We start from the raw sequence: 18,362 nt of genomic DNA, 5'->3' as shown, positions 1-18,362 counted from the left end.
GGCTTCCTTCTGGGGCAGCCAGATGGGGACTGGCCTGTACAAGAGGCCCTATAGGCCAGAACACAAGGGTCTCATGTATGGGGCTATTCTGTTTCTTTAGAACATGGGTGCTTAACCTGGTTCAGGCCAATGACTCCTTGGATTGTCTGTAAAGTCCAGAGGCCAGAGTAGTGTTTTTAAAGGGATTTAAAAATACATAGGATTACCCAAAAACCCCAATTATACTGAAATACAGTCACTGAACTATTGAACAACATTTTCTCTCTCTCCATGGGCACCCAGGGCTCTTTCTGTTGGTGGGATTCTCTATCTCCTGACCACTACACATCTTTAAAGTGCACAATTTGATGAGATTTGACATACATGCATACCTCCCAAACCACCGTCACAATCAAGATAATGAACATATCCATCATCCTGCAATTCCAAAATTGCCTTTTGTAAATTTCCTTCCTTTTTAAGTGTTCGCCACAAGTGACAATGGTATTAGCAGAATCTGAGACTTGGCCACTAAAAGAAATGATGGATATTTTCATATCACGAAGAGAAACTTCAGATTATCATTTATGCATAATGCTACTTAAGTATGTTATTTACTGAAACAAACATTTGTCAAAGGGTTTTAATATCCTTTTACTTTTGATCAAGTATCCGCCCCAAGCGATGCCCAGAGAGTAAATGCTGTTGCCTGCTGGGCCAAAGGTTTTGGACCCTCAGGCTACCATGCCCTGCATAATTGGGGTGGACACAGAAGGTGTTACTCTGACCACTGGCAGGCTTCATAAACCCAGGTGATTATTTCAGGCAGAGGAGTCCTGACCACTCTTTTACTCACCTTTCCCCGGGGCAGAAATCACAGGCCTGTGCTAATACCCAATCATAACACTAACCTCTCGGAACACTGAAGGGAAAGATCAGTGTAGAAAGCAAGCCAGCCTAAGTTCTGAAACAGGGAGCTTGTAGCAGGAAACTTGCAAAAGCTACACCTTCCTCTGCTGTAACAACCAGTTTATCATCTGGGAAAGGGACATGTGGTCCTGGGTGTACCATCCTTGAGAGATAACAGAGGCAGTGTGTTGTTTCTGCTTCCCAGGAGAAAGAAGTTGTTACATGGTGATGTTGCAGAGTCCCTGGCCCCATGGGGCTCCTATAAACCACCTACTCATTCATGCATTCATGCATTCATTTTTTTCATATATTTTGGGTGCCTGCTACGTGCCAGGTGCTATGTTTAATTGTAGAAAACAAGAGACGTAATGTGAATCCTCCTGGAGGTCATAGCTTGATGGGAAAAAGAAACATTAAACTAAGTAGCACACAGATAAACATAGGTAATGGGGGGAGGGTGAAGAAAACTGATTTTAAAAAGTTAGAATAGCTATATCTGCTTCTTAAGGGGTATATGTAATTCATGCCTGGAAGGATAGATCTTTCTATGGTCCCCTTCAGCCTACAAACATCAGTGGGGAAGGGATTCTTGCTTGAGAATGTAATCATGTCCTGTAAAAGTTTGAAAGAATTGAAAATATGCTTTGAGTTGCTGCAGATGGAGAACTAGAACAGTCTTTTTCTTTCTCTTTTTCAAGTGGGCACAGGTATGTCAATAGGCAGGCCTGGAGACAAAGTGGGTGGGGGAGGAGGCTACACTACTCAGTAGGAACAGGATGGGGGAAACAAACACCAATGAAACAAGGCTGCTGAGCACAGAGGGCACAGAAGGAAGCATGGGGAAGTACTACAAAATGCACGCACGGTTTCAGCTTCACATGATGAAAACATGCCGGAAACAGATACAATGCTGTGACTATACTTAATGCCACTAAACTGTACCCTTAAGAATGATTAAAATGGTCAATTTTGTTATATATTTTTTATAATAAAAAGGAGAAAAAAACCCACAATTTTTAATAAAAAGAAAGAAGGGAGCAGCCTGAAAGTTGATGGGGGGCTGAGGCTCCAGGAGGAGCTAGGAGTTACAAGACCCCTGTGGGGGGAAGGGTCTAGAGATTCAGAGAACAGGAATGTCCAACAATCAATCTTAAATTTTTAGCTCTTTGTCCTTTAAAATAACTCTCCTATATCCTCCCAAACTTTAGTAAAAGTTTACTACACCCAATTGCCAGATTTGAGGGGGCATCAAGGGAAAGAACACATATTCTGAGTCTGGGCAGACATAGCACCACAGAGAAGAGAGGAGCCGCATGTCTTGAGACCCAAGTGAGCCTGACACCACCGCAGAAGCAGAGAAGACTCGGAGACACATATGATGTGCTGAGGCAGTGCTGAGTTTCCCACTGCAGGTGGGATGAGGGCTCACACAACTGCCATTGCACCAACTCCACGGGGTGGAGGACCTGGAACCATCCAGAAGGTAGAGGTCTGAGTCACACAGGTGAGCCTCATGAACTTCACAGTCTACAGGCTCTCTCCTAGGCCAAGCTGAACCGGGTCCAGCGGGGCCTCTGCATGCAGTTCCTACCTCATGGAAAATAAGAGATACATCCTCCGGAAGTCATTTTTCTTTTCCAATGCTTTCTGGGATCTGCCATGTTAAAAGGATAAAGAGGTGGAGGGATGGGTGAAATAGATAAAGGGAATTAAGAGGTACTTCCAGTTATAAAATACGTGTCGACAGAGATGAAAAGTACAGCATGGGGAATAGAGTCAATAATATTGTTAACAGCGGCACCTGGGTGGCTCAGTCATTAAGCGTCTGTCTTCGGCTCAGGGCGTGATCCCGGCGTTCTGGGATCGAGGCCCGCATCGGGCTCCTCTGCTAGGAGCCTGCTTCTTCCTCTCCCACTCCCCCTGCTTGTGTTCCCTCTCTCACGCCTCTCTCTCTGTCAAATAAATAAAATCTTAAAAAAAAAAAAATAATAATAATAATAATAATATTGTTAACAAGACGTATGGTGACAGATGGTGACTACACCTGTGCGGAGCATTGCATAATGTAAAGAACTGCTGAATCACTCTGCTGTGCAAGTGAAACTAATATAACATTGTATGTCAATTATACTTCAATAATAATTTCTTTTTACCTTTTTTTTTTTTTTTTTTTTAAAGTAGGCTCCATGCCTAGCGTGGAGCCCAAGGCAGGGCTTGAACTCACAACTCACAAGATCAAGACTTGAACTGAGACCAAGAGTCGTTCACTTAACCAACTAAGCCCCAATAATAATAATATTTAAAAAGGATTAGGGAGAAAAAAAGATAGCCAGGGATAACAGGCAAGGAAGAGCCAACTAGTACTTAAATGGAATCCCTGAAGGGAACAAAAACAATGAAATACAATAGCTATTAAAGATATAATTCAGGAAAGTGTTTCTGAAATACACAAAGATTTCAATCTACATTTGAAAAAAAACACATCATGTTTACACTGCAAGATATATTCTAGTGATGCTATTGGAAAATAAAGAATCTTTGGGGCACCCAGGCCAAAAAGAGCAAGTACACAGGCTCCAAATTCTTCTTCTTTTTTTTTTTTTGAACATACAAGAACTCAGGAATATTGTTGTTATGAGGCCGTGCAGAAATAGGAAATCAAAGGGGAAAACACTGAAACTGCAGATTTTGTAGAAAATATCAATAGTGAAAACACCATACCACAGGATACAGCTAAAGCAGTGGTCAGAGGAAAATTCGTGACTTAGAACACAAAAGAATTAAGTGCCCTTAAAAAGTTACAGATAATAGAAGGAAATGAAAACAGAAGGAAGGACTTAATAAAAATGGTAGAAATGAATGAGTTAATGCTGGGGTTTTTTAAAGTTTAATGATGGGTACTTGAATTATATAATTCCAACTACCTTTTTGTAAACATGAAATATTTCACACTAATTTTAGATTTGTTAAACTAACTATAATATAGTCACATAATGGATAAGAATAAAAAAGAATAAGAATCTTACGTACTGCTATGAAAAGATCTCCAGGCTACACTGTTACGTAAAGTAAGCAAGTGCAGAATCCTACATGAAGCTGGCAGCCTATTCTGTAAGAAAACAGTGCAGGCAGGAAGTAGGATAAGAACACAAGTTCATATTTGCTTGTAGTTGTATAAAAAGAGATAGATATGTAGAAAATCTAGAAAGCTATTACCCTTTGGGGCAGTGTGGGGTACAGAATGGATGCGGAAAATAAAATCTAATTAAAAAATAAAGTAACAGGGGCACCTGGGTGGTTCAGTGGGTTAAGCATCTGTCTTCAGCTCAGGTCATGATCCCAGGGTCCTGGGATTGAGACGCAGGTCAGGCTCCCTGCTCAGCAGGGGAGTCTGCTTCTCCCTCTCCCTCCTCCCGCTGTGTTCTCTGTCTCTCTCACTCACGCTCTCAAATAAATAAATAAAATCTTTAAAATAAAATAAACTAGGGGCACCTGGGTGGCATAGCGGTTAAGCGTCTGCCTTTGGCTCAGGGTGTGATCCCGGCGTTATGGGATCGAGCCCCACATCAGGCTCCTCCACTATGAGCCTGCTTCTTCCTCTCCCACTCCCCCTGCTTGTGTTCCCTCTCTCGCTGGCTGTCTCTATCTCTGTCAAATAAATAAATAAAATCTTTTAAAAAAATAAAATAAATAAAATAAAATAAACATTTTAAAAAGTCAAGGCTGGTCCAGATTGGTTCACTGGTAATCCTACCAAACATTAAAGGAAGAAAATATACCAATTCTCTAAAATCTCTTCCAGAAGACAGAAGCAGCTCATTCTATGAGGACAGCATTATCCCAGTAACAAAACCAGATGATATTATAGGAAAGGAAAATTAAAGACCAATATTGCTCATGATCATAGATGTACAAGTCCTCAACAAAATATTAGCAAATAGAATCCGACAATGTATAAAAAGAATTATATACCATGACTGACCAAGTGGGGTTATCCCAGGTATTCAAGGCTGGTTCAACATTTGAAAATTAGTTAATATAATCCATCACATCAACAGACTAAAGAAGAACAATCATATGGGGCGCCTGGGTAGCGCAGTCGTTAGGCGTCTGCCTTCGGCTAAGGGCGTGATCCCGGCATTCCGGGATCGAGTCCCACATCGGGCTCCTCCGCTGGGAGCCCGCTTCTTCCTCTCCCACTCCCCTGCTGTGTTCCCTCTCTCGCTGGCTGTCTCTCTGTCAAAATAAATAAATAAAATCTAATAAATAAATAAATAAATAAATAGAAGAACAATCATATGATCATAAAATAGATGCAGGGAAGGCATTTGATAAAATCCAACACCCATTCATGATAAAAACTCTCAGCAAACTAGGAACAGAGGGGAACTTCCTCAACTTAATACAGAATATCTACAAAAATCTGCTGTCAACATCATAGTCAATGGCAAGAAACTAGAAGCTTCCCCACTAAGATCAGGAACAAGAAAAGGATGTCCCTTCTCACCACTCCTTTTCAACACTGTACTGGAAGTGCTACTTATTCAATAAGACAAGAAAAGGAAATAAAAGCTATATATGTGGGGAAGGAAGAAATAAAACTATATCTATTCACAGATGACATGATTACCCATGTAGAAAATATGAAAGATTCAGAAGAAAAAACTGTTGGAACGAATAAATGATCACAGCAAGGTTGCAGGATATAGAATACTCAAAGGTCATTCACTTTCCTCTTTACCAACAATGAACAAACGGAATTGAAATGAAAAATATATCACTGTTCACACAGGTACCATTAACACCCTCAAAATGAAACTTAGATATAAACCTAACAAAATATGTACAAGATCTATATGAGGAAAACCACAAAACTCTGATGAAAGAAATCAAAGAACAACAAAGTAAGTGGAGAGAGATTATTCCCTGTGCGCGGATCAGAAGACTCAACAATGTCAAAATGTCGGTTCTTTCCCAACTTGATCTACTGATCTACAGATTTAATGCAATCCCAGTCAAATTCTCAACAAGTGATTTTGTGGATTTGACAAACTGATTCTAAAGTTTATATGTAGAGGCAAAAGACCCAGAATAGCCAACTCATTATTGAAGGAGAACAAAGTTAGAAAACTGACACTACCTGCCGTTAAGACTTACTACTGTGTAAAGGCACAGTAATGAAGACAGTGTGGTATGAGCAAAAGAATAGAGAAAGGGATCAATGCAACACAAGAGAGAGCCCAGAAATAGACCCCCATAAATACAGTCAACTGATCTTCGACAAAGTAGCAAAGGCAATACAATGGAGCAAATATACAGTCTCTTCAACAAATGATGCTGGAGTAACTGGACATCACATGCAAAAAAATCAGTGTAGACACAACTTATCCTTCTCACAAAAATTAACTCAAAATGGATTGTAGACCTAAATGTAAAACACAAAACAAGAAAACTCCTAGGAGATAACATAGAAGAAAATCCTTTAGATGTTTAAAGCACCTTGGATCAATTTAGAGATGCTTAACCTATGCCGCTTTGCAGACGTCTGTGCCCAGCTGTCTCCTGGATTCTTGGGGGCATCTCACACCCTAACAGCACCTAGGCAGGTTTGCTGAACCCGACGTAAGCAGAAGAAGTTGTGGTGGAAACCTGGCTCAGAAGTGCTGGGGCAAAAGTGGGAGTATATGGAAAGGGCAATGGGAGAGCTCACAGGGTTAAGGAAACCCACCTACTAACTGGGCATCTGGAACAACAGAAACCAGGGGCTCAATGGTCCCAGGGCAGGGACAAAGTCTCTGCCATTCTCTGCACACCCATTTGCTTCACCTGACGGGAACCAACACCACCAGCCCCACCCAACCCCAATTTCCCACAGCTTCCAAGGGAGCAGGGTCTCACCCTCTTCCTCAAGTCTGGTTAGAAGAATAGGCAGAAAGGTTTCAGACCAGCCAAGCTTGGGCTCTTCAAACAAAGCCAGAGGGGCCTGTTCTTGTGAGAACACGGGCACTCCACCAGGACCACTAACCTGCAGTGAAGGAAGGGACAGCCCAACAGAGCAGACTGTATAGAGCAGGGGTGTCCCACTAGGGATCTGAGGGACATTTCCAGAGGCATGACTTGCCACACACAGGGTAAGGTCCCTCTAGGTCTTCAAAGTCAAGAGAGTGATTTGTGGCACCCTATGATGGAGAAGGTAGCCTTGTCCCAGTGGTGATGGTGGAAAACACAACATGGCTGGTGGCATTGGCTGCAGACTCAAGAAAAGCAAAACCCTGATTATAGGTGCTGCCTCCTGAGTGGGTGTGGGTGGGTCCTTCCTGGGTGCTAAAGGGCAACTGATACTTGGCAAGCATGATGGGGCCAAAATCTGAACCCTGACCACCTAGGAGGCTCATTTCTCCTGTGCAAGAAAGCCACACCTCACAGGTAACATTCAGATCATGAAAACATATTTAAATGGAGGTTTTTTCCAATGGAATAATTTTAAACCACCACTAGGAGCTGCTGATTAAAGACTCTCAATAGCACTTTGGTGCCCCACGCCCATCCCTTTGGGCTCAACCATTGTGCAGCCAGGCCCAGCTCCACACTGCCCTTTTCTGGAGGCAGAAAGAGCCAGGGAATTTGCCCTAGGACCAACTCACAAGTCCTCACTGGAGGGAATGACACACAAACATCCATAGCACTCACCCCTCCAGTGAGGTCATTCAGAGGTGACTGTTGTATTACAGATCCCCAGAAGCACGAAGCTCCCTACCCACCCTTGATAATGTACTTGTATGGGCTGCCTCCCCTTCCAGTGCTTCCTGGAATCACCTCCCACATAAACTGCTTGTACCTCATCCTTATCCAGGCTCTGCTTCTCAGAGATCTACACCAACCCACCACATTTTGGTAGAGAAAACAAGTGCTACCATCCAAAGGAGGCACATAAGGAGACAGGGGTGATGTGGGGCACAAGAGGTAGAGACCTCTCAAGATGCTTCTTGGGGGTATCTCTGACCATGAAGGCTCAGAAAGCCAGCTCAGGGCCATACAAAGAGGCAAGTAATCATCGAAGGAAATATGCATTAGGGAAACTTACAGGAACAGGAGCGTGAAATTACATAATCAGGGCTTTTAATTCAAAATGAGAAAGACAACTTCATCCTGGCCAGACCTCTTGCACCCACCTGATGGTACCTTCTCTCCCTGCAGACGAAGGAAACCTATGATTATCTCAAGGCTCTCTGGTGGGCAAGGGCTGAGCCCAAAATGAGCTACAGAATCCCCCTGCTGAATGAATGACACATTTGTGAACTATGGTGGGGCTGGACACCGAGCAGGCCCTCACTGACAAAATCCTTGGTCATAATGTTGCCTAAATGGGTGCAAAGGCAGCAGCCAGCTCCACCACCCTGGGAGTCTCAGATTCCCTTTGCACCGTGATGACTGTGGGTTTGGAAGCGGAAAGTGGGCTGAGTTCCGCTCCTCATGCTCCAACACTAGCAACTGGTGGACTGTTTTGGGGGCTGGCTGCCGGAGATGGGAGAAACTGGGGTCAAGGACAGGTGCGGCTGGCCCACGGCAACAGGATGAATGAGTCACATGGCAACTCCAGGCACAGGATGTTCTGGGATTCCTCCCCACCACCCTCTGCCCAGCCCCCTTTTCTGCCAGCTTGTGCTGTCCACTTGTCCTGGGTGTGGTACCATGCCAGAGTTGGGAGCAGGCTGGGAAGGAGGCCGATGCCAAGCTTCACCTGGCTCTGTGTCCATCCATCCCTGTCCTCCCTCCTTGCCCTTTCAGAAAGTCCTATCCCAGTGAGGGGTCAGCGGGGCCACGCAGCACTGAATTCCTTCTCCAGACCCTGGACAAACTGGTCATTGAGGAAGAGCAGTTGACCATGGGGCAGGAAGCGGGTGAGGATGCCCTCGATGCGATCAGCCCGAAGCAGAAGGTTGGTGCTGGGGGTCAGCAGGCGGAGGTGGTCGAGAAGGAGGCGTGCCAGCAACCGGAGTGTGCTCTCAGCCAGCAGCAGGTTCTCGTGGGCATCCAGCACCAGGACAAACCCTAATGAGAGCACACCCAGCCATACCACTGTCCGAGGCTCCTGGAAAGGGTCCCCTGCTGCCAGGCGGAAGGCCCCAAGGGGGGCCTCATGCAGGGGCACTGGCTCATCTGAGGACTGAGGCTGCAGGTCCAGGGGGGTCCGGCCAGATGCCTGCTGCTGCAGCCGGCACATGGATTCCACCTGCCTGGGGAGAGTGGATGGGTCACTGACTTCTGTCATCCTCATGACCACCCTTAGAACTGAGAGCTGCTTTTAATTCTGTACCTCAGATGTAGAAACTGAGCCCCCGAGAGATTAAATGACTTGCTCAGGACCACAGAGCAGGAAGCATGAGCCATGAAAGGAATCCAGGCTCCTGTCTCCAGGCCCTGAACTATTTCACTCCATGTGTTCAAGAGAAGGCAGGTTTTGAACACAGCCCCTTCGGCCAGGAAAGGGCACCAGGGGAAAAAGATCCTGCCCCACCAGCTTCACAGAGGCCTCCTTAACATAAAGAAAAGCAAGCCATGAGAAGTAAAAGCCATGTTCAACTAAGCTGTCCAACTTCTCCACCCCCATCCCACACTGCAACCCTCTCCAAACGAAAAAGAAAGACCTTCCACTTGGCCATTTAGGCTTTTGAAATCATACTCTGATCCCTCCTGAATCACCTTCTAATTTGGGCCGTGCACAGGCTGCTTTTAAAGGCCTTTGGTTTTCTGTGCCACAGGAGGGGGGTGGAGGCCCAGAGGAAAAGAGGGATGGCAAAAGGCTAGCACAGGGCTGCCCCAGAATGTTAATCCCCCCACCCCACCCCGCACCCACCTGCCACAGAATGCAGAGAGGCAAAGAGATTCTGGCACTTGCTGGCTCCATCTGGGTCAGGGATGGGAAAGTCCAAGGCCAGCCATCACATCTGGAACAGTGTTTCCTAAACTGTTCTCTGTGGATCCCTGGCTTTCAGGAGGCTCTGGGCTCAGAGTTCCCATGTACCACATTCTCTATCCTCCTTAGGGATTCATAAAACCTACACATATACTAATAGCTCTGAGAAGTCCTACACTGCAAAACACACTTAAACTGTTCCAAAGTTTACTGCCTACACTCAAATCCCAGCTCTGCCATGTTCTAGCTGCATAACCTTGGGCAGCTTAAGTTCCTGTGCCTGTACCTCAGTTTACTCCTCTATAAGGTGGGGTAATAACTACATCTATCTCAATAGACTGTTACAAGAATTAATGAGTTCATATACATGAAATGCTCAGAACATAAACACAGCACAGATGTACAAGCTCCATTAATGCTAGCTATAATAGTAATGATGATGACAATAGCATTATTATTTCTTTAACCCCTTTTCACAAAATACTTGTGAACAACTGTGGATGACTCGTGGAAACACTACTCAAACTATCTCTCTGCTTCTTAGTCTGATTCTCTGTGCCCTCTCAGAAAGCCTACAACAATCAGGCATGTGTTCAATGAAGGTCTGTGTGTTACCTGGCCACAGCCAAAATCTGCTCCTTTCGGAGGAGCCTGTCCCTCTCAGCACCATGTGGTCGTGGGTCATCGGCTGAATTCTCAGCACCAAAGACACAGGAGTAGAGCACTCGACAAAGGCCCGTGTCCTGGGCCTGGGGAGCCCGCAAGGTGTGGATGAGGAAAGCGTGGACCATGGCTCCGGGGTGGGCACTACAGGGAAGCCAGAGACTTTGGTGAGATGAGTGTGAAAGCCCAGCAGGGGAGGTAACCACAAAACGGGTCTGGGAGCATGTCCAGAGGCTGCTGTGGCTGGTCACTGGTCCTCCTCTGCCACCCAAGACACACTCCCTGCCCCTGAATAATGGTGTCTGGTCAGCAGCACTTCTGTCCACAGCAGAGTCAAATGGTGAAGAAATCGCAGATAACCCCAAACCCGGTTCTACAAAACAAACGGCCAGGAATCTTCAAAAGTGTCAAAATCATGAGAATCAAGGGACACCAGGGAGCTGCTCCAGACTGACGGAGACTAAGGAGATAGGGCAGCTGAATGCACGGTGTGATGGGGTCTCCATCCAAAAGGGTAGTTTCAACATACAGCATCATTAGGACAACTGGAAACATTTTAGGTAACAGTCTTGATCAATGTTACCTGGTTCTGAACGTAGGCGAATGTCCTCGTTTTTAGAAAATACACACTGAAGTACCTCTAAATACAGAGGTAAAACGGCATCGTAGCTGCAGCTAACTTAACTATCAAAGGGTGTAGGGAAATTCTTTATAAGAAAACTGAAATTTTCTACAAGTTCCAGATTATTTAAAAATAAAGTCTACTATATAATGACACTAATAATAGTAGCGTCTGGCTGGTCAGTGGCCGGCCCAGGGTGGGAAGCAGCGGACACACTGGAAGCAGATACCTGGATCTGTAATTAAGAGTAAGTGGATCGTCAGTTTAAATTGGTCAAGCAGGAAGGTTCGCGAAGGCGCTTTGAGAACGGCAGCCCGCTGACCCGGCGCTGACCTCCGGTGACCCTCCAGCCTCATGAAGAGTGCGTCATCAGCCTTCGCCACCGTGTCCCTCCCCCCGGCCCCACACACACTCACAGAGAAATGGTAGCGACCAAAACCCTCACGTCACTGCCTCGCTCAAGCCTGCGGCGCAGTGCATTTGGGGGATTGTAGTTCCTTGCTCCAGTCAAACAGACCTAAGCGGAGCACCCCGCCCTGAGTGTGCTGCCCCTTCAGCCCCGGGGCCGCTGTCCTCCAGGCGTCCTACTCACCCTTCCTTCCCTGCTCGCGGACTTCTGCTAACGGGCCGCTCCACTCCGCACCAGAAGAGCAATGGCGGGGGCGCGGCTCTTGAGCGCCTGCGCACACCGGTCGCGGGCGCGCGCAAATGCGCGCAAGGGGCCCGGGCGGGGGCGACGCCCCCCACGTCAGGTGTACTGTTCCGTGAGTGGGAGGGGTCGTGTTCTGACGCTTGAACTCCGGCGCGGGCGGCTTTCGCCCTCCGACCAAAGACCCCTTGATTCGAACTCCCAGCAGGGCCCACGCGGGCTATTCCCAGACCCGGTGTGGGGGCTCCCGCTCGGAGCCCTGGACCAGCCGAGTCCCAGGCCACCGCCCCCGGCAACCGCGAGGGGGCGCAGCGGCCCAGCGTGTGAACCTTCGGGAAAAGGCCGGGTGGTCGCGTCGTCCCGGGCGGGCGGGGTTCGGACCTCTGCGGTCCCTGCCAGGCTTGTGAGGCTCGTGGGGCCTAAAGGTACAGGGCCGGTTCTCGAACTGGCCAGTATGCGTGGGAGTCACTAGGGTGCCTGTTAAAACGCAGATTCCTGGGCTTTATTTGTGGCAATTGTGACTTTAAGGGAAAGATGCATGTTTAGGCAGTTAGTGGGGTAGGGTTTGGGGTTGTGGATTCCCGCAGCGGATTAAGACCGGGGTTCGTTTTGGAGTAGAACGATTCAAATTTGTCCCCACCCTGTCCCCGTGTGTTCCTGGCTGGTGAGTCACTTCCTTGGGCCCCAGTGAAACTCCATAGGGTGTAGCAGGCTGACCCGTTTTTCCTTTCATGCTCCGGCTCTAACAAGGTGACCCCTCTTTGAGGGAGGCCATCAAAGGTATAGTGAAGAGACTTACTTCAAACTGAAAGGGGCGCTGCCAAGCACCAGCATCCGGAGCCAAGCGGTGGGATGAAAGCCCCAGTTCGAGGCTTGGCCCAGAGGTGTTTGAGGCCCTGCAAGTTCTGTCCTTAGCCTCACTGCCTACCCTGGGCATTCTCACACAGGCATGTGCACGCTCTTTTACCTATTGGCATGTGAACGCATCAAGACTCCCAGTGTTCTGTGCCTCAGAGCCTCTACACTGGCTGTTCCCTCAGCCTGGAATGCCCTTTCCTCCCCTTCTTTTGCCCTTCAAAATGTGCTCAGACCAAATTTCAGGGGAAACCTTCTTGCCTGGACTGCCCATTAGCATTCAGTTGTCCCCTTTGCACCCATTGTTGAGGGTCTGCCTGTGGTGGTGGTGTCGCCCATGGGGCATACCCAGGCTATGGCACTCATCCTCCCTCCCCAGGGCCATGCACGCTCCTTGCTGAGAGAAGAAATGCAAAGCAGGGCAGCCCAGGCAGGGACCCTGGAGCCAGGACCCTCCAAGGGCAGGGCATGTATTCCGGGCCCCTTTGGCCATAGGACATGGGCAGGGGGACACTGAAGGAAGGCTAGAGGAGGTGCGGCCAGGGGCAGACCAGGACATCTGGGCATTTTGACCACAGGTACAACACATAAATATATTTGTAGATGGAGGGACAGACCCAGAGACGGTGTGGGGACTCAGTCACAAGGCTGGGAGTCATGTTGGCTCAGTTCCTGTTTCCTGGTCCCTATCAGTCTCAGCCAGAACCCATGTCTGCTAGCTGATTACAGCAGAGAGCTGGCAGAGGGCTCTGGTTGCTTGGGGCCACCTGGCATCTGGAACACAGTATTCCAGCCTCTGTCCACTCCTTGGGCAGTGAATCCACTCCAAGTCGCAGGCCCCTGAGGGGCTGGTTGGCCTTGTATGAGGTATGTGAAGGAGACAGCAGTGAGAAACTAGCCTGAGCCACTACCATGGAGGGCTGTGGAAGACCCCAGATGGAGGTGGTGTCCTGATAAACAGCAGAGCAGACTCAGGTGTCATTCCTGACTTTTTGCAGCCCTCTGCCAACCTGTGCCTTCCAGGTCAAAAGCCCGGTGCTGAGGTCAGCGAGGCAGGAAGGAGCCTGGGTCCCCCAAGATGTTGCAGAGCCTTCCTGCTGAGGGAAGAGCACACAATGTTGATTTTGCTAACCAGCTGTGTGGGGTTGCTGTTATACACAGTCTAATTCATTCCTAAGTGAGGCAGCATGTGGTGAAGAGGTCAGGGTGTTGCCTGGCATATGGTAGGCACTCAGTAAATCAATAAATGTTGACAACCATTAATACAGAGGCAGGACAGGAAAAGGTGTCAGAGAGGTGTTGGTCAGCACTGGAAAGCAAGTGAGGCCTTCTGGTCTGATGGGAGGCAGAGGCAGAGGGATGGGCAGGCTGAACTTCCCGGTGCTTCTTGGAGTTATAAGACCTGCCCTGAAGACAAAATGGGACAGTCTGAGTGTGATGGAGGTAGCATGTGTTCCATGTTCATGTGTGTGAGGCTTTCAGAGTGGTTACCCTACAGATTGCAGCCAGGCCAGGCGTACGATAGGCACAGATATGGGTTTGTGGGATATGGAACAGAGAGAGGTAGAGACAGAAACTGAGTAGAGAAGGAAGAAAAGTAAAATTAAAGCACTACAAAAAAATTAGAGCTTTAAGGAAGCAGGTAGCTGGGTTTAAGGCCCGGCCCACCTGTCTAGAAGTGGCTGGGGACCACACCTTCCTGTCATTTCCCCTCCCCTCCCTCTGGCTGTGGGCAGATGTGCCATCACCCCACTCCCCAGCCCTGTTCTTCTCAGTGGTCCTGTGAATTGGGGGGGGGGGGGGCTGGTATGCCTACAGCCTCTTGCATCGGCCCCTCGCCCAGACTCCCACCCTCCACTGCTGTCTGCCCCACGTCAGGGCGAGGCCTACCCCACAGTGCCCCTTTTCTAGTACCCCTTGGTGCCCACCACTGCGATGTGTGCACAGTCACTGATACTGATTCAATTTGGAAAGCAGGTCCCATTCCCCACCAACCCAAGCCACAGCAGTATCCTGAATCACTGGTAGGCAGCCTGGCTTGGGAAGTTCTGCTGCTTCTCCTGGACATCAGGACCAACTCCCAGGTCCTGCTTACACACCCCTAAGGACAGGGAACTCACTCCTTAGAGACAGCCCCATTGGTTTTTGACAGCTGGAAACCCTTACTGATGATCTTGAGTCCTCACATCAGACTAGTCGAGCAACCACCTACTTCTGGGTGTGGGGAGGGCAATTGGGTGGAATCTGCCAGCCTCAGGCAGTGGATTTTTTGAAGGACTCCCTGATTAGGATGTCTAGCCATTTCTTGAAGAGTATAGCAGCAAACTAAGAAGAGGGGATCTGCTTTTTTGAGAATCCAGGCAGGCTGAGATTAAGTAGATAATGTTAATGCCCTAGAATAAAGCGGGCCAAAGTCAGACAAGCCTTGTCCTTTTGTCCCCCCGCTCCTCCCTAGGCCTCCTCAGAGATGGCATTGCCCTGTGTGGGCAGCCTCCCACCGACCACACAGACGGCTTCCTCCTCTGTCTCCACCACATCCCCTTCCACAGCTTCCTCACTGCTGCCTGGACTGGTGCAGTAGGCCACCACCCTACACACAACAGCTGGGGTTTTCTCCTGCAACCCATCACCCAGGGGACATGGCACCTGACTGCTCTTGCCCATGTGCAGAAAGGGAGGAAACCCTCAGCCTGGACCCCTCTCTTTTGATTGTCTTCAGGCTCCTCCTTTTTACCTGTCTGATCTTGTAATCCTGTAATCCTCACACTGGCCCTAAGTCATAACAGCCCCAGCAGACTGTTGTATGGCACTTGCTATAGACAGGCTCTGTTCTGAGTGCTTTACATACGCTAACTTTTGATCCAATCCGCAACCCTTTGAAGGAGGGGCTTTACAACCCCCATTTTACAAATGTAAAAATTAAGGCACAGGGAGATCAAGTAACTTTCCTGATGTTACACATGTGCTAAGGGAGATGTGCATGTCGAAAGATTTCAGATTGCTCCCTCCCTTCCCCTGGTGTGTCCCCTTCTCCCCTGTCCCCTCACAGTCACCCCAGGGGCTGGCTCGGCCCCTGCTCCCAGCTCCAGAAGGCCATAAGCCTCCTCCAACCCCAGCCCTGCTTACTTTCTACAACCCAACCCTGGGAGCTCCATCCCACCTTCAGGGAGCCCTGGGCCCCATGGAAGCAGTCTTGGCTGGGCTCCAGGAGGATGAGGCCCTGTGTGATTCGTCCTTTCAAACAGCCACGCTTCCTGCAGGGCTGACAGCCAGGAGGCCCCACGAGGCGGCTCAAGCCCAGCCACGTGAGGCTCCCTCCCCTCCTGCTGCCCCGGCCCCGCTGACTCAGAGCCTGGCTGCCGGAGGCCTGTGCAGCCACCCCCTCCCAGGGGCGTGTGCTAGTTGCAGGCTAGGTGGGGCAGAGGCAGCCCTAGCCTCACACCCCCTGGCACCCACATGAATTCCTGCGTGGGTTGGGTGGGAATGCCTCTTACCTTCTGTCCCATAACCAACTGTCTTCTTTGAACAATCGACTGGAACAAATCCACATCCTGCAGGGTTCTCTCAAGGCATGACTTTCCTGGCCGTAGACCAGCCACTTCTCCATCATTACTCAACTTCCCTCTCCTGATTGTTTCCAGATTCCACAAGGCTGTGGACCTCCTTGTCTAAACATTGCTCCTTTCTGCACCAACAGTTTTATTGCCTCTGGAAAGCGGGTGCCTCTGTGTTCAATTCCAAGGATGAAGACTTTTTAGAAACCCCAAGTTTTCTAGAAGACTGGGAGCTGTTGTGGGGGGATGAACTCAAGCCAATGACATCCAGCCAATGAACTCCAAAGAGTCACTTGAACTTTTTAAAGAATCTGACGGGAGGAAAAAACTGAAGACTAATATTTCCACCTAGTAGAGTCAGAGAACAGGCTGGGTTTGTGAGGCTTGCACCCTCGCTGCCGCCGAGCCGCAGAGCGTAGGTTCAGCACTTAAGAGAGCACTTTGCCTTATACAACAACCCAGTTTTCTGGCTAAGGGAGAGAAATTAAAATTCACCCCATTTTGCTGAGCATATAGAACAAGAGAACCCTCAGGCTCCACTGGTGGGAAGGTAACAGTATAGCAAGCACGCTGAAGCTGAACGAACACACGGCCACCCAGCAGTTCCACTCCTGGGTATACTCCCAGTACCATTGGAAATCATCCCAAATAATCTACCAAGGGCAGAATAAAAATGCTCTATAGCCTGATTGTGCTGGTGGTTATGCAACTGCATGCATCCATCAGAACTCACAGAACAGAACCATACGCTCAAATGGGTGAATGTGACTGCATATAAATTATATCTTAGTTTTTTTTTTTAATGTGAAAACCAAAAGAAATAGATGCAGAATGAATAATTCAATTCAGGACTATGTCTGTCTGATGGAATACTATACAGCAGTGAGCAGGAACAAAAACCCCTGCAAAAGGAAACATAAATGAACCTTGACATCATGCTGAAAGAGGTTAGACATGAGAGCATGAACTGTACGATTTCATGGGTATGAAACTCAAGAACAGGAGAAATGAATCTACCGTGATGGAGGTCAGAATAGTGAGGACCCTTGGAGTGCAGGCAATGGGGAGGGAGCATGACGGAGCCTCATGGGATTCTAGAAAGGTCCTGTATCCTGAGCTGTGTGGTGGTTCCTTGGGTCTGTGCTCTGTGCTTAAGAGGTGTACCCTTGATGAAATGTTGATTATTCTTCAATCTAAAAACATTTTTTAGGGACACCTGGGTGGCTCAGTCAGCTAAGCGTCTGCCTTCGGCTCGGGTCATGATCCCAGGGTCCTGGGATCGAGTTCCACATAGGGCTCTGTGCTCAGAGGGAGCCTGCTTCTCCCCTCTGCCTGCCACTCCCCCTGCTTGAGTGCACGCTCTCTCTCTGACAAATAAAATCTTTTAAAAAAATAAAAACATTTTTAAAAATTGTTATTACAAGGGACCCAGTGAGCAATTCAGATGATGTCCAGACCCCACTAGTGCCGACTGACTTGGCCAGCTCCCCGCCTGTGCCTGGCCCCACAAAGCTCTTTAACCATGTAAGCAGGCTTCATGCGGCTGCTCCCAGGCTGGAATTCCTGCCCCACCCTGGCCCAAGCAAAACAACCTTTAAAACTGGCCTGCAGCCCAGGTTTTTAAACTGCTTCCTTGCCTGATCTGCTCCCCTTTATGAACATTCAGGAAGAAAGTTACAGCTTCTCTTGCTGGGCAGGAGGAGGAATCGGAACACCTCTGCCCCATCCCCTGAACTTCCCAGGAGTAGATGGGGTCCTGGCTTGAGTTGGAGGGGCAAACCTCTGGCATCCCCTTTCCCAGGCTCAGGCCCGTTCTCCTCACGGCATATGTCAGCACCAGGACCTTCTCTGGGGAAAGTTTTGTTTCCCAGCTTAACCAAGGGCCCTCTCCCTGCCTCCTCCTCCTCTTCCCCTGCAAAATGAGCTATATACCTCCCTGGTAAGCTTAGGAGACAATATGTGTCTGGAAGAGTCTACATGCCCCATGACCACAGCTGTGATTCTGATGGTGGGATATGATGGGGACAGATGTAGCCTCAGATGTCAGCACCTGGCACACAGCTCAGGTGTGCCATTGCTCTCTCCTCCCCACGTGGCCTGATCCTGACCCATGGAGTGGAAATTAGACACCCAGAACAGAAGCCAGGCAGCCTAACCCCACCCCCTTGGCTGGGACCAAGGCAGGACGTGAGGAATGGGAGAATCCTAGGCAGC

At 48.7% G+C, this 18,362-nt stretch overlaps 1 protein-coding gene across 3 annotated transcripts; it reads right to left on the bottom strand.

Annotated features, from left to right (window-relative positions):
• Window positions 1-7,990: 7,990 nt before the first annotated feature.
• On the bottom strand, window positions 7,991-16,360 carry AP5S1 (adaptor related protein complex 5 subunit sigma 1). Of its 3 annotated transcripts, none has more exons than XM_087853731.1 (3): window positions 16,089-16,360; window positions 10,421-10,612; window positions 7,991-9,125 (listed from the first exon to the last, which is right to left on the bottom strand). In XM_087853731.1, the coding sequence occupies exons 1-3, from the start codon at window positions 16,202-16,204 to the stop codon at window positions 8,699-8,701; spliced, it is 735 nt and encodes a 244-aa protein (XP_087709857.1). In that variant the 5' UTR covers window positions 16,205-16,360; the 3' UTR covers window positions 7,991-8,698. The 3 variants fall into 3 exon arrangements, with proteins under 3 accessions (XP_087709857.1, XP_045664403.2, XP_045664411.2); XM_045808447.2 differs by lacking the exon at window positions 16,089-16,360 and adding an exon at window positions 11,683-12,004; XM_045808455.2 differs by lacking the exon at window positions 16,089-16,360 and adding an exon at window positions 11,320-11,671.
• Between the last annotated feature and the right edge of the window lie 2,002 nt (window positions 16,361-18,362).

Source organism: Ursus americanus, chromosome 22 (genome assembly GCF_024610735.1).
Source record: "Ursus americanus isolate L20-20 chromosome 22, mUrsAme1.1.p, whole genome shotgun sequence".
NCBI lineage: Eukaryota > Metazoa > Chordata > Mammalia > Carnivora > Ursidae > Ursus > Ursus americanus.
Note: the sequence above shows the minus strand (reverse complement) of the source record. Positions and strands in the feature narration are given on the sequence as shown.

What these genes read in the sequence shown, in the direction of transcription:
- AP5S1 (XM_087853731.1), bottom strand. Translation starts at nt 16,204, where the DNA reads ATGATGGAGAAGTGGCTGGTCTACGGCCAGGAAAGTCATGCCTTGAGA. An exon ending in AGTTGGTTATGGGACAGAAG is followed by an intron (nt 10,613 to 16,088) that starts GTAAGAGGCATT and finishes GCTTCCCTGTAG; the next exon opens with TGCCCACCCCGGAGCCATGG. An exon ending in CAGATTTTGGCTGTGGCCAG is followed by an intron (nt 9,126 to 10,420) that starts GTAACACACAGA and finishes CACTCTCCCCAG; the next exon opens with GCAGGTGGAATCCATGTGCC.